Source organism: Desmodus rotundus, chromosome 1, assembly GCF_022682495.2.
Source record: "Desmodus rotundus isolate HL8 chromosome 1, HLdesRot8A.1, whole genome shotgun sequence".
Taxonomy (NCBI): Eukaryota; Metazoa; Chordata; class Mammalia; order Chiroptera; family Phyllostomidae; genus Desmodus; species Desmodus rotundus.
The window spans coordinates 122,363,158-122,388,761 of record NC_071387.1 but is presented as its reverse complement, the minus strand read 5'-3'; the positions used below and the strand labels follow the sequence as shown (position 1 = coordinate 122,388,761).

Sequence of the window (25,604 nt, the reverse complement as noted above, 5' to 3'; positions counted from 1 at the left end):
TTTATTGTTTGTTTGTTTGTTTGTTTCCCTTGCCCAAGGAGATGTGTCAGAAAAAAGTATTGCTAAGAAAAATATCAGATATTTTACTGCCTATGTTTTCTTCTAGGATTTTTATGATTTCAAGTCTTACATTGAAGTCTTTACTACATTTTGAGTTCATTCTTGTATATGGTGTAAAAAAGTGGTGTAGTTCCTTTTATTTTTGCACATAACGGTCAAATTTTTCAAATGCCATTTATTGAATAGACTGTCTTTACCCCATTGTATGTTCTTGCCTCCTTTGTCATATATTAATTGACCATATAGGCATGGGTTTATTTTGGGGCTCCCTATTTTGTTCCATTAATCTCTGTGTCTGTTTTTATGCTGGTAGCATGCCATTTTAATTACTATTGTCTTGTAGTATAGTTTGATATTAGGTAGTTTGATACCTCCAACTTTGTTCTTTCCCAAGATTGCTATGGCTATTCACAATCTTTTGTGGTTTCATATAAGTTTTTGGATTTTTTGTTCTAGTTCTGCAAATCACCACATCTCTTGACAGTTCATATTGTGATTCAGTAGTTCTAGTATAGGGCTTGAGATTCTGCATTTCTAATAATCTTTCAGATACTGCTGATGATGCTGGCCCATGGTGATACTTAGAGTAGCCATATTTTCTGTGTAGCCCAATATTGTTCTCTTAAGTTTCTGCAAACATGTTTGATGAAAGATCCTTTAATTATTCCCTGCATAATCCTTAGGACAAAGTCTCTCAAAATTTTTCCAAGTATATTTTATCTAGAATAATTTAAATTTTTCCTGGGGGTAGAATCCTATCCCAAATTACTTGTAGCCAAACTGCTTTTAAGGTTCGGCAATGGACATGCTGATAAAACTGTGCATGTTACACAAAAATGCTATGTCTTGCAATTACACAGCAATGTGGTGGAGAGGGTGTAATAATCAGATGCAGGTGGTTGAGAATAGTAGAGACCTTGTGAAAACCTAAATTAAGACCATTTTTGCCTTTTCCTGGCTCGGTAACATTCACATCAGAGTGCAAAACACTCCCAATTTAAGTTGAATTGCTTTTCCAATTTTTCCCATACGGGTTTGGGAGTTTTATTTGGACTTTTCATCATCTAAACTGTGATGTTGTACGTTGACCTTCTTTACAAAATGTCTTTTTTTCCTTTTAGCTCTGTCTGATCTGGAGCTCATCGCCCAATCTATCATCTTCATTTTTGCTGGCTATGAGACCACTAGCTCTTCTCTCTCCTTCCTTATGTATTTATTGGCCACTCACCCTGATGTGCAGCAGAAGCTGCAGAAGGAGATTGATGCCACGTTTCCCAATAAGGTGAGTGGGTGATACCTGGAGAGGGAGGGGAAAGTGAAACGTTAGCAAGGGTGCCTCCTTACCACTTCCTGGGAGAATTTTTGCAAAGAGCATAAGCATCAATTCTTTTACCTGTGCTATTTAGGAAGGATGTAAAGAAACAAAAACAAACAAATATAGGTACTGTGTGCTATTCACAGATATACAAGATCTTTGAAAAAAGTTTTTTCCTGGCATATCAGGTATCTGTTATCACAATAATGCCAAGTGAAAATCTAAAAACTTCAGTGGCAATTAATAATAACCATTTATTGCTCAAGTGTCTGGATAGTTGTCTCTGTTGATATTGGCTGGACTTGCTTTGGTCTGGTTCTTGGCTGATCTAGAATGGCCACAGCTAAGCTGGTTGGACTGATTCAGCTCCACACATTCTCCACATCTCCCTTAATCCAGACAACTAGCATGGGTGTGTTCTTCTCAGGTGATGGCAGAGAGAAAGAGCAAGAAGCCCAATTCAAAAGTCTGCTTGCATCACACTTAGCCTCATTCCCTTGGTGCAATGCATGCCACATGACCAACCTCAGCATCATGATGGAAGAGGACAAAATTAGGTGACTAAGGTCATGGACACAGGAGGAGCTGGATAACTGGCACCATTATTGCAACCTACACCTCTGGGTAAACTTTGCGGTCTAGGAGAAGCCTGGTACACAGGGAAGAGCACAGGGTAGGGAATAGAGGACATGAGTTTGAGTCCAGACTGTCATTTTGGAGAGATCTTAAGACCCTTCTGTGTCATAGGTCCTTCAGATATAAGGTAAAAAAAAAATACATTTTAGAGTCCAACTAAATTAGAGATTATCTTTTATCTCAGGGTAAGTGTATATTGGGATTGATTTTTATTGCAAGCAGATGAGGTCACTAAGAGACAGAGTCTAGCTAAAGCATTATGATCGCCCCTTTTTATATTAATAATTACAATGACAATAACGACACTATAGCTATATACTTCTAATTATATATGTCTGTTCTAAATGCCTTATATTTATAAATGAATTTAATCTTTAAAAATATTATGTATTAAAAATAGAAACAGACTCAAAGAGAACAGACTGGCAGCTATCAGAGGGCAAGGGAGTTGGGTGGCTGAGTGAAAAAGGCAAAACAGTTGAGCAATACACACACACACACACACACACAGACAACAGTGTGGTGACTACCAGAGGGGGGGGAGGTGGAAGGCATTACAGGGGGATAAATGGTGATGGAAAGAGACTGGACGTGGGGTGGTCAACACACGATACAATATACAGATCATGATATTATAGAATTGCACAGCTGAAACCACATACTTTTATTAAGCAACATCACACAGTAAATTCAGTTATAAACATTATGCAGTAGGACAAAGTAAGGCATGCCACAGCTACAGATTAGCCCCCAGTTCTCAGTGCCTTTGCATAGCAAAGGATTGTTTCCAACCGACATTACAATGTTCAAACATGATTGTTAGAGGAGGATGGGAGTGGGCGTCTCTGCTCCACATACTTCCTAGAAAACTAAGCTTGAAAGGCTCCTTGTTCTTAAAGCTTCACTCTCTGGAATACAAGGCCTTCATGGTGTTGAGGAGTAAAGAACTAGAGTGTTGCTGATGAGATATTCATATGTTTTGGCCCTGAACTGACACACGTCACCTCAGTTCACAGCCCATTCTCAAAGCTGGTTTTCCCGAACTTCAAGTAGACTGAGAGGTGCAGAGACCACATGGGTATTGGGCGAGCTGTGAATATCTCTGCCCCACAATCCATGAAGGGTCAACTCTAATTATCTCCATGTAACATATCAGAAAACTGAGCTATGGAGAGGTGAAGTAACTCATACACGAGTCATGTCGTTAGTGGTGAAGAAGCCACTAGCCGAACCTTTAGCCTCTACAATATTGCCTCTTTAATACAACACCAAGGGATACCAAACATCGCCCACACTGTTTTCAGTTATCTGACAAAACTGGAATTCTTGGTGGTGGGAAGACACTGGCCCCTGAGGCTGGAGAGTCTTGTTTGAGATCTTCACAGCTTGCAGTCAAGCCCTGAAGCAACAAGTAGGAGACTGTTCCAGCACGGCAGCATGGGGCTGCGTGGGAATTGTTATAAACAAATTCCACCTGTTGATAACTTCCACTAGAATGAACTGTGTGTTCTGGTGGCTAGCATCCAGTCCTACCCTTCTGTTGCCATATTTGCTTTATAAATGAACTCGTTTCTCTCCAAATTATTTATAGTTTCTATATAATATATTGTTTATCTCCAAAGTTTATATATATCATCTAAAAAGTTAACAAGCGGGATTTTTTAATTTTATGTATTTATTTTTTATTGTTATTCCATTATAGTTGCCCCACCTTTTCCCCCTTTGCCTTCCCCTGCCCTGTCCCCCCCCCCCCGCACTCCCACAGTCATTCCCCGCATTGTCCATGCCCGTGCAAGCAGGATTTTTCAACTAAAATACTGTATGTCAGATAGGGGTTTTGCTCTTTGCACATTCTCTTTCCTTGATACAGAAATGTGGCCTCTCTTTTGAAGGATACAGTGACTTTGGCACATTTTAGTTAAGGGTCAGAGTCATCAAAAAAGAGTAAGAGTCACGGTCTCTTAGTCACATCTGTTCACATGAGGTGGAAAAATCACTCCATGACAAAGTGAGGGATTGTGGGTCCTGTTCGGAGAATTGTCCCAAAGTCTCCTATAGACATAACTACTCCACACCTCTCAGTGGGCCATTTAGCAGGTCAAAGGGCACGATAGAAATTAAAATGCCTATAAACCCTAAGGCCCTTTACCAAAATAAGGTATTCTTTGGAGCTCCTAACATTCCTATAGAACTACATAGACTGAGTTGAAAGTTGATCCCAAACCTCAATTTATCAAAACCTCTTTCTTTCTTCCCAGGCACCTCCCACTTATGATGCCCTGGTCCAGATGGAGTATCTTGACATGGTGTTGAATGAATCTCTCAGATTATTCCCAATTGCTGGTAGACTTGAGAGGACCTGTAAGAGGGACGTGGAAATCAATGGGGTGTTTATTCCCAAAGGGACAGTGGTGATGGTGCCAAACTTTACTCTTCACCGAGACCCGGAGTACTGGTCAGAGCCTGAGGAGTTCCGTCCTGAAAGGTACTAGGCCCCTGGGAAAGGGCACCCTCCCTGATCCAGGCAGGTTGGGGGATATTCTGGTGTCTGTTAGTACAGATGACAGACTTATAGTTGTCCAATCATTTATATGTACATTTTTTATTTTTAGACATTTTTATTACAAGAGAGATCGTTGTTTGTTGTCAAAATTTTACAAACTCAGACTAAATAAAATTGTATTTGTCCATAGTCCTACTATCTTAAGATAGGTTTCATTAATAATAATGTGATGTATGTAATTATTGACATTTTTCTAGGCATATACAAATTTTAAAAAATTAAAATAGTAATATATTCTTATTTTGAACTGCTGTATTTAACAGTAAGCTATGAACAATGTTCCATTATATATAACCATCATATATGGTATATATATCCACACATACACACACACACACACATATGACTATATGCATATGCCATAAACTACTTAACCATTACGTGATTTTGGAAATACAGGCTTTTTTTTATTTAAGTTCTTCTGTTTTCTTTAGCTCTCTGAATTTACCACCACTGTTCCCACATTCCATTTTTTAAAGACATTGGCTGCTATTCCTTTAGCATTATTGGGAGAGTGCAGGCTGACAACCCGTATAGGCTGAAAACCCCTGATGGTTTAAGCAGCCTCAGGGCAGAGGTGAGCACAGGTCCCTGGAGCTGTCTTTGGCTGCAGTCATGCATCAGCTTCTTCCTACTCTCAATATCTGGTGACTATCAAAGGGAAGTCATCTGCTCTCTTTATGTCTGAGATGCTGCCCCTAGGGTGGTCTTTAGCTTGTTCATCTGGGAATTCAGAGCCAAGTTCTGGCTTTGGGCACAGCTTGAACTCTGCAAAGAACTGATTTTTCCCATTTGTTGTATTGGTAAGCAAACCTGGAATGAACTACTGGGGGTCCTAGCTGGGATCTAGACTTTCATTAGCCTTACTATACAGTCCCTAGTGTCAGGGACCTTGTCTCATTTGCCACAGTGTTCTTAGTTCTAGCTTAATGTCTACACATAGTACTTGTAGGAAGAACTTAGAGATGACCAAATCCTATTTCCTGGACCAGGGACCTCTGTGGTTCCTCCAAGCTCAGCATTTCTGCCCCCAACCCCACCACACTCCCCCCCACCCCCCGCTGCCCCACTCCACCCCACCACCACCTCCAGCCCTGTGCCTTCATGGACAGGAAACCAGAGACCACTGACTGTGCTTTTCTTTGATCATTCAGTCTGCAACAGAGAGTGAGTGCGTACCGTTTCAGGAAGTGGGCAAGGCAGTTAGCAATCCGAATGTTAAAAAATGCCTATTACGGAAAATGTTTGACATTTACACAAATATTTGTGTATTTGACATATAAAAAGCACTTTTATATGCCATATAAAAACTATGGTATATACTTGTATCCACGGAATGCTTTTAACGCATCTGTATGTCCCGTCACCTGCCTCACAGCCGTCAGCCTACATCTCGTGCGCTCTCCAACGCGCTTCTCCCATCCACCTGACGCCCATGTTATTTTAAGGCACACCGTCTATAAATATTCCAATGTTCTCCAAAATATAAGAATCTTTTAAAAGCACATAACCAGCTCTGCACAGTGGCAGTATCGTAGCCCAAGAGGTTTATCTGAGACAAGATTCTTGCTAACTGAAAACAGCTCCCAGTACGCTGCCATGACGACTTGAAATACAGTGGCTTTGGCAATTTTTGACAGTTTCTATGGAGACGGAAATAAATAAATAAAACCATAATGCCATGTTCACTTTCCCAAATTCATTTTGTCCTTAATGTAATCAAATGTTGAGGAATAAAAAAAGATAGATTTTCCTTTAAACAGCATTCATATCATCTCTTCAATGAGACTGAAATCGCCTATAGGGCAAGGGGAATGGAAAGGACCTGTAGCTCACAACTCTCACAGCAAAATAACCAGATCAGGATCTCACTGACGAGCCCACATGAGTAGCCTGTGTACTACTGGTTGAGGAGCCTAAGCGAGAACCTCAAACATGTAGCTCTTGTGGTGTTTATGCTTCAGTAATTGTTTTCATCTACTGTTGTGGAACCAGGTTCAGTAAGTCGAACAAGGACAGCATAAATCCTTACATATACATGCCCTTCGGAAATGGCCCCCGCAACTGCATTGGCATGAGGTTTGCTCTGATGAACATGAAGGTTGCTGCCGTCAGAGTTCTGCAGAACTTCTCCTTCAAGCCTTGCAAAGAAACACAGGTCAGACACTTCACACATTACCACTCTGCATAAATAACACTTGAATAAGTTTTTCTTAAGCTGAGATACATATATGTATACATACATGTACTGAACATGTATATATGTATATATACATATATATGCATCAGTGTGCTCATTCATTGTTTAATAATTTGTTCTGTTGGACAGTGAATCTGTTTGCAGTCATCTGTGACCTTTAAGATCCCGTTAGTCTGGAGTGCTAAGTCTGTGATTTATAAAGACCCAACAAAAAGGCCGTCTAGAGTTAATGCACTGAGTGTGACATGATGAGGCAGAGTCCTTTGAGAGAAGTTTTAAATTTGGTTTCAAGTCCCCTAGAAGGGAGTGGAAGCACTGTGCACAGCCCTGAAGTGCAGCGATGACAACGGGTCGTGACTTCTGAACGCTGCTCCTCCTCACCAGATGTCAGAGAGGCCCTCCTGATAGTGGCTCTCAACCTGCTGTACAACGAAATCAGCAGGAGCTTTGAAAAATCCTGTGTCTCGGTCATCTCAGATTCTAAAATCATTCCTCCTCTGTGGGTTTGAAAGCACCTCCTTTAGTTCCCATGTGCAGCTGAGGCTGAGAATCACTCGTGAAAGCATTTCCGCATGATGTGAGGAACTCCCACAGTCCTGAGCCATCTGGCTACTTGAACCCTCCTTCTGGGAGCCCTGCTGCAGTCACGCTGGGATTGTTTACATCTTCACAAGAGCTCTCTGACGTTCTTGCTCTCCTCCTCATTCTGTTCTCATCCTTCAAGTCCTAGTTCACTCCCTAAGCCCCTCCAGGAGCCTTCCCCACCAAGTCCAGAGCCCATTCTTTACTCTGTTCTGTTATAGAGACTGCAGGCTGGTATCATCAGTCACACCATCTAACCTAATCCTTTATCATTAAGCCATCCAGTTTGGTTCTCTGTGTTTTCGTTGTACCTAAGAATGTCTTTAACTCTAGCACCTCATTTTATTCCTTTCATAAATTCCCAATGGTGCCTTATGTCATGCAGGAAATGCTTAAAGAGGTTTTTTGTTTGTTTGTTTTTGCAGTTGATTTGGGGATTGGGATACAAATTTTGGATGATTTAATTTGAAAAATCTAACAAATAATATTTGCAGTGTGCTTTTTCTATGTGTGTTGTTCTGTGTCCAGGGGAAGGATATACATTCCATTTGAAATTATAAAATAGAAAGATTTTACGTTAATAGAATGAACTGGAATCTCTCTTCTGAAGAAGATACAGAATAGCTGCTATTGTCTCATGTCAAGCAAGGCCCTATAATAATAACGCTTATTTCTAGGACTTGTACATTTATTACGTAGTTCCTTTCCTTAAGTAGGCTCTGTCAGAAGAGGTGGAGGACTGAGGTGATTTGCATCTTATTTGTGGCTTTGGGCAGCTGTGTAGCAGTCCTATAAGTGTGTAAAAACAGGGGCCTCAGCCCTGAGGGGTAGTGGGCCTCTGGCACACCTGGTGTGAGCAGACACTCCCTGCAAGCTCCCAGTCATCGATGGCTAGTGCTTCTCACGCTTCATGACACTTTTTGTGCATATTCAGCAAATGAGATAAGAAGGTTACCATGTTGGTAGCTCCCCCAACACTGAGGGAGTGACTGAATGAGAATAGAGCTTTAAAAATTAGTCAAAACACTATATAGGTCTTCAGAAGTTCACCATTTACACCACATTTACTATACTTGGCAGCCAGGAGATGTTAGAAAACAGGCACAACACTTCACAAAGAGTTTTTCCCATCATGAAACTGGAATGTTTCCACTGGGAGAGGTGACTGACTGACTCTTTAGCAGTCTAGGACGATTCAAATAATTAAACTATATAACGTGTGCTCAGGATTACCTTGCAAGTTCCAGCATGCACAAAATATGCACTGTATGGCTTTTCCAAATAGCTTGCCATAATGTCTAAGAATCTGGTTTAAATTTTAGAAATTTATTCTTTTGCTTAAAATTTAAACCAAAACCAAACATAAACCAATATGATTTTGTCTCTGGCCGGGCACAGAATAGGTGCTGTACTGATATTTTCTTGAATGAATATATTGATGGATGCTCTCACTACTGACCGGTGTTGAGACAGCTTACCATATAAGTATAAAGAATCAAAGATATATTATGCTAAAAGTAATTCTTACATGTTTGTAAAGCATTATTGTCCTCAATGTCTCTCATCTACTTTGCTTCTGTTGTTGACAGTGCTTCCTTAACTGGTTCTCATATGCTATTTAACGTTTGCAGATCCCTGTGGAATTAGAATCTCAAGGAATTATTCAACCACGAAAACCCATTGTTCTCAAGGCTGAGTTGAGAAATAAGACTGTAAGTGGAGCGTGACTTTCCCTGAGGACTTACACCTTGTTCTTCAAGGGAGCTGCACCCTGACACCTGAGATCTCGATGTACTTGGTGAATAAAACCCAGAAATGAAGATGGGCTTAACCCACTGCACTTGATGAATAACGAGGGATTCTGTACATTCACTTAGTTCATCCAGTGTCTATACAGAGCACTGCATGTTGTGCAATATAAGGGAGGCGACTCAGTAAGAGCCAGGTACGGAGGCGTTCACCCACCCCGACTTAGTACCATCTACTCTTCCTTAGCACTAATCAAGAATACAAATTTCTTATAATTTTATCAACAAACTTTAATAAAAACAAGAATTAATTGTAGTAAACAGCAGTAGTGACATTTTTATCATGTTTTATTTCCAATATTCTATATTCTGTATTACATAGCAACTCAATAAACACCTCTTCACAATAGTACTCTCTCAGGCTTTCCTGCACAGTGGGTGGATCTACAGAACCAAGTCAGCGGGAGCCTGTGGCTAAATGTTTTTGACCATCACAATCACTGACTGGGCGGGGCCTTTCTCAGAACTCCGATTTGCTATGTTAAGATAGACAAGAGTTAATCCACTGTGATTTTCCCATTGTTTAAAAAGTACATTCATAATTTGATTCTACTCTTTTTGGAACACGTATTTTTTGTAACACTCAGTTAAGGCACTTATTATATTATTAGTTTTGATTTCATGTTTCATCTTGTCTCACCTGATGATTGTGAAAGACAGGAAATATGTTTTCTTATATTCTTTGTATTTCATCCTCAACTCCCAACGGTCTTAACACAATAAACATGGAATAAAAGACAGTTGATGAGTCAATGATTGGGCAGAAAGGCTACAAGCATTCATCAGTTTCAGAAGTACACAGGGTTCTTCCTTTTCTTTCTCTGCCCCTCTCTTCCCCTTTAGTTCCCCTCTCTTCCCTTCCTTTCTTTTCCCTTCTGCTCCCTTCCTTTGTATTGCCTTGCCTTCCCTTCCCTTTCTGAATAATTCAGTTTTAAAGCCAATAGGTGGTGCACAGCATTGTGGGTAGATACACATTGTAGGGGCAGAGAAGGGAGTCCCAGTGGCTCCAACTTGGAGACTAAGTAGGGTGGGAAGGTATCCACATGGAGCTGCTGCCTGGTGTGAGTGTGGGAGCCCAAAAGAGAAAGGTGTCCATGCACATACAGACACATTGCACCAGGGGTAGCTGGGCAAAAGCAGCCATAGCCTAAAGACTGTGGAGAACTCATTGGGGTGCGGAGGGCATGCATTAATGGAAAGACATGGAGTGAAGCCTGGCTACATAAAAGAGGACTGATCAAAGAAGGAAACATATTAAAGATAATGAGAACCAGGTTTCTCACTTTTGGAGAAGGGAGTCACTGATTCTCATCCTTAGAGAGAAAAACAGAATTAACCGTATGGACTCAGAGATTGGAACTGAAAATAAGTTTATGTTTTTCTATACAGATAGATGATGGCTATATAGATAAATATTAATACATAGAGATAGATAGATAGATATAGATATTTACATGTATGTTGTATATAAAATCACACATTCTCTACTTCTCTCCACTGATAGAGCTTTACAACTTTATAGCAATGAGTGTACTTCATGCCCAGATCTTGGTTTATAAATACCATTTGCCACCTAAAGGGACCCAGGCTCCTTAGAGAAATGGCTGATTTGAGGGCCAGTGTTGAGAAAGTACAAGATGAGCCTGGAACATCTTGTTGGGCTAGAAAGCAAGAAAATGCTAAACACTGAGGGGGACATGTCAAAAGGCAGAAAAGCCAGACCGAGGGGCTTTCACTGACCAAACCAGGGACAATTTGAGCATCAAAATACATAGTGATGGTAAGAAATTATAACACATTAAATAAAGTAGGAAAACATGAATCCATATAGCCGTATACAAATAATAGGTAAATTGCCACTTAGGTGAAGATATTTACACAGTTTCAAATACTATTGATCTAAATACTCATTAATTACAAAGGGGAAAGGGTAGCTTCACAGTGGAGAACTCTGACAGGCACTCTCTTAATCAAGTAATCAAAGTGAGCATCATCCTCTTCCTCCGCCATTTCAAACCCAGCTCCACACAACTCCACCTCCACTGCTGCCGTGACTCGGGCCACGCGCCCGCACCTCCCGGCCGCCAACTCAGCCGTGGTGGAGGACGGGAACAAGTACAGCAACATAGAGGAATTTGCAGAGGGATCCAAGATCAACGTGAACAAGAATCAGCAGGATGACGGTAAAGTGTTTATTGGAGGCCTGAGCTGGGATACAAGCAAGATCTGACTTACCATTTGTCTCTATTTGGGAAAGTTGTGGACTGCACCATTAAAACAGATCCAGTCACCGGAAGATCAGGAGGATTTGGATTTGTGCTTTTCAAAGATGCCACCCGTGTTGATAAGATTTTGGAACTGAAAGGACAAAAACTGGATCGCAAATTGATAGACCCCAAAAGGACCAAAGCTTTCAAAGGGAAAAAACCCATCAAAAAAGGCTTTTGTGGGTGGATGGAGCCCAGTTACTTCGGAAGAACAAATTAAAGAATATTTTGGAGCCTTTGGTGAGATTGAAAATATTGAACTTCTCGTGGATACAAAAACAAATGAAAGAACAGGTTTTTGTTTTATCACATACACAGATGAGGAGCCTGTAAAGAAATTGTTAGAAAGCAGATGTCATCACACTGGTTCTGGGAACTGTGAAATCAAAGTTGCCCAACCCAAAGAGGTGTATAGGCAGCAAGAGCAACAACAGAAAGGAGAAAGAGGTGCTGCAGCTGGTGGACGAGGTGGTGCTAGGGGTCATGGCCGGGGTCATGGCCAAGGTCAGGGCCAAAACTGGAACCAAGGATTTAATAACTATTATGGTCAAGGATACAGATATTACAATAGTGCCTATGGTAGTGATCGAAACTATAGTGGCTGTAATTACATTGGGTGTAACTATGGGAGCCATGGATATGGGCAGGGATGTGCAGACTACAGTGTCCAACAGAGCACTTATGGCAAGTTGTCTCAGGGAGTGGCAATCACCAAAAGAATTATCAGCCGTACTAACGGAGGTCACTGGAGAAAGGAGGAGGTTGCTAAAGTAGTCCATCCTGCAGGACAACACTGAAGACTGGTCTTCTGTTGCTCTAAGATGATTATTTTGTAAAAGACTTTCTAGGGTACAAGACACAACTGTGTCCAACTGTAAATAGCCACCCATTAGTTTTCTTTGTTTTTACTTTGCCTTTTGCTATCTGTGTTATGATTCAATGTGGATTTGTGTTTATACAAATTGTATTTGTATGATTTCATGTTAAACCTCAAATAAATGCTTCCTTATGTGGAAAAGAAAAAGTGAGCATCATCAAGAATAAGATGAACTAATCCTGCGTCACCTGATATGGCACAATAAAAAGGACTCAGTGCCACCTCTGTGATAGATTTTATACTCTTTCACCCATGTCATGGATATAAATATGTTTCAGTTATAATCTGTACGCTTTCTCAGGGGACTGAAGCTTTCTTTTGTAGACAAGCTACTGCCTCTTCTGTGGCTAAAGTCCTGTTAAAAAAGATTCTCTCTGCCTGAGGAACTCCTCCCAAACTCCTTAATGATTGAGGAACACATTTGACTGGTCAGGTACTTCAACCAGTCTTTGCTGTGTGGTTGATCTTACATTTTCATTGTGCTGATCACCCTCAGTCCTCAGGTTTAGTCAAACGTACTATATGACATTATTAAATTTTAATTGGAAAAATTTGTAAAGACCCTCCAAGTGCCTTGGCCATAAGCATTGCCATGGTCCTTTTTGTTTCATTTTGTTTGTTTGTTTGTTTGTTTGTTTTAATTTTATTGTTGTTCAAGTACAGTTGTCTGCGTTTCCCCTCCACCACTCCCCCCCATCCCAGCCATCCCCACCTCCCTCTCCTGATTCCATCCCCCCCTTAGTTTTGTCTATGTGACCTTTATAGTTGTTCCTAAAATCCCTTTCGCCCTTTCCCCCCATTATCCCCTTCCACCTTCCCTCTGGTTACTGGAAGATTTTTCTTTTTTTTTTTAAATATATTTATTGATTATGCTATTACAGTTGTCCCATTTCCCACCCCCCTCACTCCACTCCATCCTGCCCACTCCCTCCCTCCCACATTCCCCCCCTATAGTTCATGTCCATGGGTCATACTTATAAGTTCTTTGACTTCTACATTTCCTACACTATTCTTACCCTCCCCCTGTCTATTTTCCACCTATCATCTATGCTACTTATTCTCTGTACCTTTCCCCCCCTCTCCCCCTCCCACTCCCCTATTGACAACCCTCCATGTGATCTCCATCTCTATGGTTCTGTTCCTGTTCTAGTTGTTTGCCTAGTTTGCTCTTGTTTTTGTTTTAGGTGTGGTCATTAATAACTGTGAGTTTGCTGTCATTTTTACTGTTCATATTTTTTATCTTCTTTTGCTTAGGTAACTCCCTTTAACATTTCATATAATAAGGGCTTGGTGATGATGAACTTCTTTAACTTGACCTTATCTGAGAAGCACTTTATCTTCCCTTCCATTCTAAATGATAGCTTTGCTGGATACAGTAATCTTGGATGTAGGTCCTTGCCTTTCATGACTTGGAATACTTCTTGCCAGCCCCTTCTTGTCTGTAAGGTCTCTTTGGAGAAATCAGCTGACAGTCTTATGGGAAGACCTTTGTAGGTAACTGTCTCCTTTTCTCTTGCTGCTTCTAAGATTCTCTCCTCTTTAATCTTAGGTAATGTAATTATGATGAGCCTTGGTGTGTTCCTCCTTGGGTCCAGCTTCTTTGGGACTCTCTGAGCTTCCTGGACTTCCTGGAAGTCTATTTCCTTTGCCAGACTGGGGAAGTTCTCCTTCATTATTTGTTCAAATAAGTTTTCAATTTTTTGTTCTTCCTCTTCTCCTTCTGGCACCCCTATAATTCGGATGTTGGAACATTTAAAGATGTCCTGGAGGTCCCTAAGCCTCTCCTCATTTTTCTGAATTCTTGTTTCTTCATTCTTTTCTGGTTGGATGTTTCTTTCTTCCTTCTGGTCCACACCGTTGATTTGAGTCCCAGTTTCCTTGGCATCACTATTGGTTCCCTGTACGTTTTCCTTTGTTTCTCTTAGCATAGGCTTCATTTTTTCATCTGGTTTTCGAACAGATTCAACCAATTCTGTGAGAATCTTGATAACCAGTGTTTTGAACTGTGCATCCGATAGGTTGGCTATCTCTTCCTCGCTTAGTTGTATTTTTTCTGGAGCTTTGAAGTGTTCTGTCATTTGGGCCATTTTTTTTTTTTTGTCTTGGTGTGTCTGTTACTTTAAGGGGCGGAGCCTTAGGTGTTCACTGGGGCAGGGTAACGCTGGTCGCTGAGCTGTGATGCTATACGTGGGGGAGGGGCCAAGAGGGAGCAATGGCGCCCACTCCACTCTCCACCAGATTTCAGTCTTTCACTCTGCTACCCACAATCAAACTGGGCCCCTCTGGTGCTGGTTCCCGAGTGGGTGGGCCTGTGCACGCCCCAGGCCCCTGTGGGTCTCTCCAATGACCTCTCCTGTGAGGCTGGGAGTCTCTCTTGCTGCCGCCCCAACCCCCACAGGCATTTTCAATCAGAGGTTTGAGGCTTTATTTCCCCGCACTGGAGCCCTGGGTTACGTGGTCTGCTTTGCTCCCCACCATTTGTCCGGTTTATCTGTGCGCGAATGTGGGGCCGCAGGGTCTGCTAGTGGTCAGACTGCCTGCCCCATTCGTCCCACACTCCGCCAGTCCGCCAGTCTGGGTCCCGCCAGGGCAACTCGAGTCCTCTCCGCCCCGTGCCCGTCTCTGCCCCTCCTATCGGTCTGGATGAGTGTTTATTTTTTATTTCCTTGGTGTCAGACTTCCTTGCCATTCGATTTTCTGTCAGTTCTGGTTGTGCGAGGAGGCGCAGTGTGTCTACCTATGCCGCCATCTTGGTTCTGTTCAGATTTTTCTTAATTTCAATGTCTGGTTATATTTGGCAACTACTGGGTCAAAGAACAAATAATATAACAAATCAAAAGATTATATAGAGATAGAAAACAAAAAAAGAACAAAATAAAAAATAAAGAATTCTAATGACTGACAATAAATAAAAGGATTATATAGAGGTTGGGACAACTGTAATAGAATAATAACTTTAAAATCAGAAAGAAAGAAGGAGCTCCTACCCTTTGTGACAGCATGGAATGAACTGGAGAGTATTATGCTAAGTGAAATAAGCCAGGTGGTGAAGACAAATACCACATGATCTCACCTTTAAGTGGACCCTAATCAACAAAACAAACAAGCAAGCCATTGGTCCTTTTAAATTCCCATTTGGAGCTCATAAAATCTCACCCTTTAAGGTAATTACTGGATGCCCTGCTCCTTTGGTTCCTGCTTCTTTCAATCCGTAGTTGAAACATGAGACATACTTCAATATTGTCCAGACCTAATTTCTTCTATTGAAAATAACCATTCTTTTGAGTGAGGTCAGAGGAATGGTGGTATGATAGGTCGCCTTGATATCTCCTATTGACATTGCAACAATTTTTTTTGGTAATTTCTTTTTTTAACTTTTATTGTTATTCAATTACAGTTGTCTGCCTTTTCTCCCCATCCCTCCACCCCACCCCAGATGAACCCACCTCCCTCCCCTACCTCCACCCTCCCCCTTGATTTTGTCCATGTGTCCTTTATAGTAGCTCCTGTAATCCCTTCTCCCCACTGTTCCCTCCCCACTCCCCTCTGGCTATTGTTAGATTGTTCTTAACTTCAATGTCTCTGGCAGGGTTAGTACTTGGATGGGAGACATTGCAACAATTTGAACAGCTATAATTCAACAAAGGATTCCCTGCCTAATGCAAAAACACATTTGAGAGAGCCACACATTGAAACATCTAAAAGTGGGCAAGTGGGAGCAAACTGGGGAGGTGGGTAGGGAGAAGAGCTGAGAGGGTGCCAGAGATACAGCCTGGAGCTCACAGTCTGGAGCTCACAGCTACCGTAAGTCTTTTGATTGAAACATTTAATCTGTTTACATTTAAAGTTATTGATATGTACTTATTTATTGACATTTTATTCCTTATACCTATGTTTCTATTTTTTTCTTTCTTCTTCTTTTTTTTCATTGTTGTTCAGTTATAGTTGTTCCAATTTTTCCCTGTTGCTTACTCATCTTTAGCATTTCTTGAAATACTGGTTTGGTAGTAATGAACTTCTTTAGCCTTTTTTATGGGGGAGGTCTGGGAAGCTCTTTATAAATTCAAGAAGACTGAAATCATATCAAGCATCTTCTCGGACCACAATGTATGAAACTAGAAATCAGTTGCAATGAAAAAAGACTGAAAAACAATCAAATACATGAAAACTAAATAACATGTTAACTAGCCCATGCTACTATAATGAATGAGTTAACAATGATATCAAAGAAGAAATACAAAGTTACCTTGAGACAAATGAAAATGAGCACACAACAACCCAAAATCTACGGGTCACCGTGAAAGCAGTGATAGAGGGAAGTTCATTACATTACAGGCCTACCTCGAGAAGCGAGAAAAATCTCCTGTTAATCTTAATGCAATTGCAGTTAAGATTGCTGATGTGGTAGGGGGTTCTTTTTCCTGGCATAGGTTTGGTTATCTGGTTACACTGCTTTGTTAACCAACACCTGTACAACAGCATGCAAGACCAGGTGAGAGTTTCGATATCCAGTAAGCCCACAGGAGGGGTTTACCCACCAACAAAGGAGCCACCCACAGGTAAAGCCAAAGGACAACAAGGGAGCCCACACAAATGGAAGAAAGGTCAAACCTAAAGCATCCAGACAAGGAGATCAAAGAGACCAATTCAAAAGAACCTATGCACCCCGATGTTCATAGCAGCACAATTCACAATACCCAAGCACTGGAAGCAACCTAAGTGCCCATCGGTAAATGAGTGGATCAAAAACCTATTGTACATTTACACAATGGAGTACTACCCAGCAGGAAGAAGGAAGGAGCTCCTACCCTTCACGACAGCATGGGTGCAGCTGGAGAGCATTATGCTAAGTAGACAAGCCAAGAGGTGAAAGAGAAATACCATATGATCTCACCTATAAGTGGAACCTAATCAACAAAACAAACAAGCAAGCAAAATACAACCAGAGACATTGAAATAAAGAACAAATTGACAGTAATCAGAGAGCAGGCGGGAGAGTGATAAAAGGGATAATGGGGTGGGGTATCAAGAAACATGTATGAAGGACACATGGACAAAGCCAAAGGGGGTGGGTTTCAGGGTGGGAGGCAGGGATGGGTGGGGCAGTGGGACAAGGTGGGGTGAAAATGAAGACAACTGTACTTGAACAACAATAAAAAACAAATTAAAAAATATAAATAAATAAAAAGTGTTCTCACCTCCAGTGAGCAGACAAAAATAGTTTTAAGGATGATTCATTAACATAACGAATGACTAATTTAATGTGGAGAATTGAGCATAAAGGAACCTCATGGCAGGAAACTAATAAAAGTGCTTTAAAAACAAAGGATTAAAAGTATCATGTAAAATTACTTATGTAGGAAACTACTAGGACAAAAATATACAACTTTCCTAAACTTCAGAACTATTTTAAAGAGCAAAGAAAATAGATATATGTACAAAGATTTCAAAATAAGAGCGGAGCCCTTATTTTGGCTGGTGGTGGCTCAGTGGAAAGAGCGCCAGCCAGCCTGTGAACTGGAAGGTCGCAGGTTTGATTCCCAGTCAGGGCACATGCCTGGGTTGCAGGCCAGGTCCCTGGTTGAGGGTGTGTGAGAGGCAGCCAAACAATGTTTCTTTTGCGTATTGGCATTTCTCTCCCTCTCTTTCTACCTCCTTTCCCCTCTCTCAAAAAATAAATAAAATCTAAAAAACCAAATAGAAAATAAAATAAGAGCAGAAAATAGATAAGTACAGTGTGACAGAATCCAGGACAAAAATATCTGGACTATTAACATAAATTGACCTAACCCAGTTACCCACAGAAAAGGATTTTCAAATTAAGTCACCAAGCAGAATCAAATACTGTGTCTCTTAAAAGAATGTGTCTCATTTTTTTAAAAAAGTATTTCAGAAACATAAAAGTAATAGAATGGGCAGAGAAATGAAAATTTTAGAAAATAATGATTTTGATTTCATCATTTGAAAAATTGGAATTCAATTCCAAAAGTGTGAAAGACAAAGAAAACATCATGTTAATGGGTAATACTGAAACTAAAATCTGTAAAAAATTATAAAAATGGGTGCAATATATAATGAAGGCCCAGTACTTTTGAAAATGTAAGCACTGAGTCAGCAGCAACTTTTTATACAACGAATTACAGGAACTACAAGGAAAAGAAACAGAAACTCACTGAAGGAAGAAAACTTTAATCCACCCTTTTCAGTCCAAGAAAGATTACATGGACAAATATAGGTAAAGAATGGAGGGGAAAAAAGATACATAACCAACATAGTCGATCAGGTAGCTCTTACTGGCTTGCTGAAGAACCTGGGCAGTGCAGTGATGAAGCACAGGACTATGGGGCCAGAGACAAGGAGGTCAAATCCCAATTTTACTACTTAATTGGCTATATAATCTCAGGGAAGTTATTTCTATGCTTATTTCCTCTTTAAAAAATTTACAGTGGATGAAGAAGCAAGACCTGAAAGTGTGTGTGCATGTGTGCATGAGTGTGTCACATTAAATGAAAAGGCAAAACCAGGGCGAGCTGTCAACAAGCAGTCTGTAGTTAGACACGGTGACAGCGATGGTGGTAAACCGTGAGGAAGAACAGAAAAGCAGTTTTCTCCAGAGGGCCCTGATCCCTTTGACCCTGAAAATCTCTGCCACTTCAGAATTAACCTATTTCCTACATTCTTGGAGCCCAGGTCACAGCCGCAGGCTGTGCTCTCGGGAGGAGCAGAGATTTTTCTGTCTTTCCTCTGAGTCTCTCTTGGCCGTCTGAATGTCGTCTTGAAGCACGGTGCAGCCAAGAGGAGGGCCCCAAGAAGGGATTTGTAATGGGGTCCAGAACTCAAGGTGTCCAGGAAATGTTAGAAAAATATATATAGGATGTCCTCACCCCCACAAGCCTGAGCCAGGGGGCATGGGACACATGGAACAGGGCCATTCAGAGCTGTTTTGTACAGCAACAGCTTTGCAGCTAACCCCTGGCATGGTCATTCAACATGTCTATAACCTTTAACTGGTTTCATGGATGTGTTAAGTAGCTATGGCCCTGCTTTAAGCCAGGGGGATGGGACCAAATTCCACCCAAGATGGGACTGGGAAGCAACTCCCCCTGGTTACAGGGCCTGCGTGAGAGCTTGGAGAAGATTGGCTCCACACCATGGGGCCACACCTACCCGGACTTACTATGGCAGCCCAGTAAAGCTGGAAGAATACGGGATGCTGGCAGGTGTAACTGACTGTAGGAGGGGTCGGAAATGGGGCTGCAAAGGAAAATGGGCGCTGGGATTTAGACCTAGTCATGGCAGCCATAGAAGAGGACCACGCAGTTCTGAGGGGAAAAGAGAGGACTGTGCGGTTCCAGAGTGAATAGGAGAGGACCATGTGGTTTTGGAGTGCTTCTTTTTGCCACGCAGCTTAGGCAGCAGGAGAGACTTTGCCAGGAAGAAAAGGGGAGAAAGGACTCTTGCTGGTGGGCCATGAGAAGGTGCCACATGTCTCTGGATTAACTGGAGATTGCAGCAGCCACACAGCTGATGGTCCTGGGAGCCTGAATCACGGACTTCCACTTCTTTTCCTGAGACACGGTACCCCGGACTGGGCACAGGGAGAGGGAAGGACTGTGCATCTGTGGGTATTCTAGAGGACTTTAGTATCTTAATGAAGACATTAAGTCATTACTCTAAGTCCATGTAACTTTTAAATAAATAATTCCTTTCCTTTTCACCAGTCTCTGGCATTGAGAGACATCTTTCCTCTGGCGGCAGGCATTTCGAACCTAGCAGGTGTGTTGGGGGGGGGACCTCCAGAAACAGAAGCAGGGGGATCCTTTCTATAATAATTTATCATGACCCCCCCCCCCCCGCCTGCTCTGTAACAGTCTGTAGCTTCTAATTCATCAGCATGGGTATTTAATGACAAATATCTTTCCAAAATCTCTTATAAGTCTTTATTTACCTGGGTTTCTTCATTGCCTCTTTCCACATTGTCATTTCATACCCCCTTACACTCTTCATCATACCAGATGTTTAAAGCAAGTAAGTGTTTAAGGTATGAATGGTAACAACATGTTGGTATCTATTGCATATGTAAAAGCGAAAGCATGACAATGAAACAAGGACTGGGAATCAAGGTCTCATTGTTATAAAGTCTTTGCCACATGAAATGACACTATTTGAAGGTAGATTCACAGTTTTCAAAATGTATATTATAAACCCAATGGCAAAAGGAGTTTCAATAATAAGTAAGTAGAGATAAAATGAATTTTTTAAAAAGGCCCAATAAAATCAGAGAAAAAAAAAAGGAAATGAAACAAGTAAAAGTAATAGAAAACAGCTAGCCAGATAGCATATTTTGATACAACTACACAAACAATAAATTTAAAGGTGAATGATTTAAGAATAACAGTTAAAAATTGAGAGACTGGGTTTAAAAAAAAAAAAGTAAGACCCAACTACATGAGACTGAGATTGTATTTGTCAGGATCCTCCAGAGAAACGGAAGCAATAGGAGGGGTCATTGGCCATTGCCTCGCATAGTCAAGGAGGCTAAGTTCCACAGCTTTCTGTCTGCAAGCTGGAGAGCCACAAAAGATGGTGGTATAATTCAGTTTGGGTCAAAGGCCTGAGAAGCATGGGGACGAATGGTGTAAGTTCCAGCTGGGGACTGAAGGCCAAAGAATCAGGGGACCAATGGTGTAAGTGTCAGTCCAAGTCTGAAGGCGGAGAACCAGGAGCACCAACATCCAATGGCAGGAGAAGACAGATGTCCCAGCTCAAGCAGAGAACAAACTTCCCCTCCCTCTCCATTTCTGCTCTATTCTGGCTCTCAAATGATTAGAGGACATCTACCCACACTGATGAGAGCAATCTTCTTTAGTCTATTGATTCAAATGGTAATCTCTTCTGGAAACACCCTCACAGATAAACCTAGACATAGTATTTTACAACTATCTGGACATCCATTAGCCCACTCAAGGTGACACTCAAAACTAACCATTACAGAGATCTACAAGAACCCTACTTTAATATTATGACAGTAGACTTCCAGTCTCAGCTCCAACATGTAAAGGATTTAGAAGTCGTAACTCATATCCCTAAAAGAAAGAGATGAGAAAACTGAAAATCAAGGCTTTTCAGACCCATCAGAGAACTGACGTTGCATAGCAAATTGCCACCCCAAAATCTAGATAAATACAGAATTGTAGCTCAGATCTGCTCCCCTGAAGCAAAACTCGCTAGAGCCATAAACTGATAGAAATACTTAAACGGTAGATTTGATGACTTGCTGGGGGTTGAGTGTGGGATAGCTTGAGTGAGAAACTTGTTAGAGCTGCAATATTGGAGACAGGCACATATTCGTGGGTTTTACCTCCAGGAACCCCACTAAATTCTCAGAACAAAAGTTGAAAAAGATACCCTCGAGGCTCTGGCAGGGGGAAGAAGAATAGAAATCATTGGAAACTGTGCCCAGGGTGTTTTCCATAACGAAAGCCTCGTCTCCAAGGGAAAGAGACTCACAGAGCCCTATCCAGGACCACACAGTGTGGGTGGCGTTGACACCAATGCCTGTACCCACCAACTTTGGGGGCGGTGAAGCACAAGTCTAGGTTGAAGGATCACCCAGAGATAGGATAAATTAGTCATTGCCAAACTGCCCTCTGGGAAGTGTTACTTGCTGTTCCTAGAGCTGAAGTTTCTGTGGGAAAATAAGTTTGAGAAAAACTGCGTAATAAATACCGGTCCTAATGCGTCAGATAACACATTAACATAGTAAAGTCTCAGAGAAATCCCTAAGTAAAACTGAACACTATTACGAGTTTATTCTCACTCCTGCTTGTGCATCAGAAGAGCTTATTTGATTTTTAGTGAATACAACACATGGGTCCCTTCCCAATCCTGAGCATATGAGAAAGGCCAATGTCAAGACTCAAAAAAAAAAAAAAATAAAAGGACAAAGAATTGTTAATAAGATGGGTACAGTACCAGGAAAAAAATTTTTTTCTCAGTAAAAGATGCAAATTCTATACTCTGGTTTCTCTTCAGATCGCATAAACCTTTCACCTTTTACTAAAGATGCAAGTTCTTCACAATAGTAAGCGGTAAAGGAATCCAAGTGTGTCACCCCAAAATAGGCCTGACATGAAAGTTGTTTTGAGCTGAAGGCAATTATGAAGCAGGAAGTTCAGGAAAAGGACCCCACCCCTTTCTACCTAAAGGCAGGATATAAATTCTCCTTTTAGCGGAGGCAGACTCTTAGCCCAAACACAGCACCAGAGGGATCTGCAAACAACGTGCTCCATTAGTTTCCTCACATCTATTTACCTTCCCGAAATCTGCCGCCTTGGGAGGCTGAAACTGTAACAGGGTGCAGCCAAGGGGGGCCCCAAATAGGGATTTATGATGGGGTCCAGAACTCAGGGTGTCCAAGAAATATTAGAAAAAAATATATAGGATGTCCTCACCCCCACAAGTCTGAGCTGGGGGATGGGACACATGGAGCAGGGCCACTGAGAGCTGTTTTGCACAGCAACAGCTTTGCAGCCTTCCTCTGGCAGGTCATTCAACATGTCTATAACCTTTAACTGGTTTCATAGGTATGTTAAATAGCTGTGGCCATTTTGAGCCAGGGAGATGGGAGTGACTTCAACCCAGGATGTAACTGGGAAGCAACTCCCCCTGGTTACAGCACCTGCATGAGAGCATGGAGATGATTGGCTCCACACCACGGGGCCACACCTGCCCGGACTTACTGTGGCAGCCCAGTAAACCTGGAAGAATATGGGAATGCTGGCAGGTGTAACTGATTGTGGGAGGAGTGGGAAATGGGGCTGCAGAGGAAAATTGGCTCTGGGATTTAAACTCGGGCTTGGCAGCCATGCAGGGGTTTTTGGGGGACCGTGCAGCTTTGGGGTACTCCCTTTTGCCACGTGAGTTAGGATGCAGGAGAGACTTTTCCTGGAAGAAACGGGGTGAAAGGACTCTTGCTGGTGGGCCATGAGAAGGGGCCGCATGGTTTTGGAGTAACTGAAGATCACAACGGCGACACAGCTGATGGTGCCGGAACCGAGGGGCTACCTGAACCACGGACTTCTACTTCTTTTCCAGAGATATGGTACCTGGACTGGGCAGAGGGAGAAGGACTGTGCGTTTGTGGGTATTCTAAAGAACTTTAGCATTTTATTGAAGACATTAAGTCATTACTCTAAGTCTGTATAACTCTTTGCATAAATAATTCCTTTCCTTTTCACCAATCTCTGGCATCGAGAGACGTTTTTCCCTGGCGGTGGGCAAGGCGAACCTAGTACCGGGCACGGTGGGGGGATCCTGGAAGGAGAAAGGGAGGGTCCATTCAGTAATATTGTATCATTCGCCCTCCCAGGTCTGCTCTGTAACAATACTGCTTTCCTTTTTCCTGTCATTTCTCTACAAATTTATTGTTCTTTGTTGAAGATACTGTGATCTTCAGAAAGCTAAGCCACCAATTTGAGCTACTTTTCATTTTGTTTCTCCTGGGTGGTGTGGGCTGCATGTGTCAACAAACTGTTTTTCTCTTTTTAATCTTTTTGTTAGAATCCCATCTGAAAAACCTAAGATGGGTAGAGGTAAAATCTTACCTCTGCTAGAGATGATAGGCAGCTCATGAAAGTTTGAGAAAAGAAGGAAAAGTTTGCAATCACTGCCGCCAGAGATGTAAAAGGAAGTCAAGGGATAAAGTACTCAAGTTTGTTTACCAAGCAGCTCAAAAAGACCTCTTCAAGCCAAAGCAAGACTTCGTAGCAGAACCAGTCATAATGGTTCACAGCCTGAAGGCAGAGTGGAGGAAAGGTACCTGTAAATTTCCCAAGGACTAGAAATCAACAAGGCAGGTACTGACAGAAGTCCTGATGGGACCTATTAATTCCCATTGAAAAGTACCACAAACTGAAGATGGCGGCGTAGGCAGACACACTGCGCCTCCTCGCACAACCAGAACTGACAGAGAATCGAACAGCAAGGGGGACCAACACCAAGAAAATAGAAAATAAACATTCATCCAGACTGGTAGGAGGGGCGGAGACGGGCACCGGGGTGGAGAGGACTCGCGTGGCTGTGGCGGGACTGAGACTGGCGAAGTGTGGGACAAATGGCGCAGACAGTCCGAGCACTAGCAGACCCTGCGGCCCCACATTTGCACAGATAAACCCAGAGGGCCGGACTCAGAGTGGCGGAGAGCGGGGCAGGCAGAGTGGCGGGTAGCACCCTGTGGCACCACATTCGCCCACAGATAAACCGGACGAACGGCAGGGAGCAAAGCAGACCGTGCAACCCAGGGCTCCAGCTCGGGGAAATAAAGCCTCAAACCTCTGATTGAAAGCGCCCGTGGGGGTTGGGGCGGCAGCAGGAGAGACTCCCAGCCTCACAAGAGAGGTTGTTGGAGAGACCCACAGGGGCCTAGAGTGTGCACAGGCCCACTTACTCGGAACCAGCACCAGAGTGGCCCAGTTTGATTGTGGGTAGCGGAGTGAAAGATTGAAATCCGGAGGAGAGTGAGGCGGGCGCCATTGCTCTCTCTCGGCCCCTCCCCCACGTACAGCATCACAGCGCAGCGACCAGCATTACCCCGCCCCAGTGAACACCTAAGGCTCCGCCCCTTAAAGTAACAGACACACCAAGACAAAAAAAAAAAAAAATGGCCCAAATGACAGAACACTTCAAAGCTCCAGAAAAAATACAACTAAGCGAGGAAGAGATAGCCAACCTATCAGATGCACAGTTCAAAGCACTGGTTATCAATATGCTCACAGACTTGGTTGAATCTATTCGAAAAACAGATGAAAAAATGAAGCCTATGCTAAGAGAAACAAAGGAAAATGTACAGGGAACCAATAGTGATGAGAAGGAAACTGGGACTCAAATCAATGGTATGGACCAGAAGGAAGAAACAAACATCCAACCAGAAAAGAATGAAGAAACAAGAAATTGGAAAAATGAGGAGAGGCTTAGGAACCTCCAGGACGCCTTGAAACGTTCCAACATCCGAATTATAGGGGTGCCAGAAGGAGAAGAGGAAGAACAAAAAATTGAAAACTTATTTGAACAAATAATGGAGAACTTCCCCGATCTGGCAAAGGAAATAGACTTCCAGGAAGTCCAGGAAGCTCAGAGAGTCCCAAAGAAGCTGGACCCAAGGAGGAACACACCAAGGCACATCATAATTATATTACCCAAGATTAAACGCAAGGACCTACATCCAAGATTACTGTATCCAGCAAAGCTATCATTTAGAATGGAAGGGAAGATAAAGTGCTTCTCAGATAGGGTCAA

General features: G+C 42.2%; 1 protein-coding gene, 1 non-coding gene and 1 pseudogene across 2 annotated transcripts in view; all 3 read left to right on the top strand.

Moving 5' to 3' along the window:
* LOC112314817 (cytochrome P450 3A12) overlaps nucleotides 1-9,904 on the top strand; it is a 35,357-nt gene extending 25,453 nt beyond the window's left edge. The window contains exons 10-13 of the mRNA XM_024571358.4: nucleotides 1,182-1,342; nucleotides 4,270-4,496; nucleotides 6,570-6,732; nucleotides 8,988-9,904. Of these exons, the coding sequence (XP_024427126.2) occupies nucleotides 1,182-1,342; nucleotides 4,270-4,496; nucleotides 6,570-6,732; nucleotides 8,988-9,083 (647 nt within the window). The 3' untranslated portion in view covers nucleotides 9,084-9,904. The remainder of the gene's footprint in view (nucleotides 1-1,181; nucleotides 1,343-4,269; nucleotides 4,497-6,569; nucleotides 6,733-8,987) is intronic.
* LOC112315072 (U4 spliceosomal RNA) lies at nucleotides 6,087-6,226 on the top strand. Its single transcript, XR_002975840.2, has one exon. It is a non-coding gene; the product is annotated as a U4 spliceosomal RNA (small nuclear RNA).
* A 303-nt stretch (nucleotides 9,905-10,207) lies between the features above and the next one.
* Nucleotides 10,208-12,455, top strand: LOC112314741 (heterogeneous nuclear ribonucleoprotein D-like pseudogene; annotated as a pseudogene).
* Nucleotides 12,456-25,604: the final 13,149 nt, after the last annotated feature.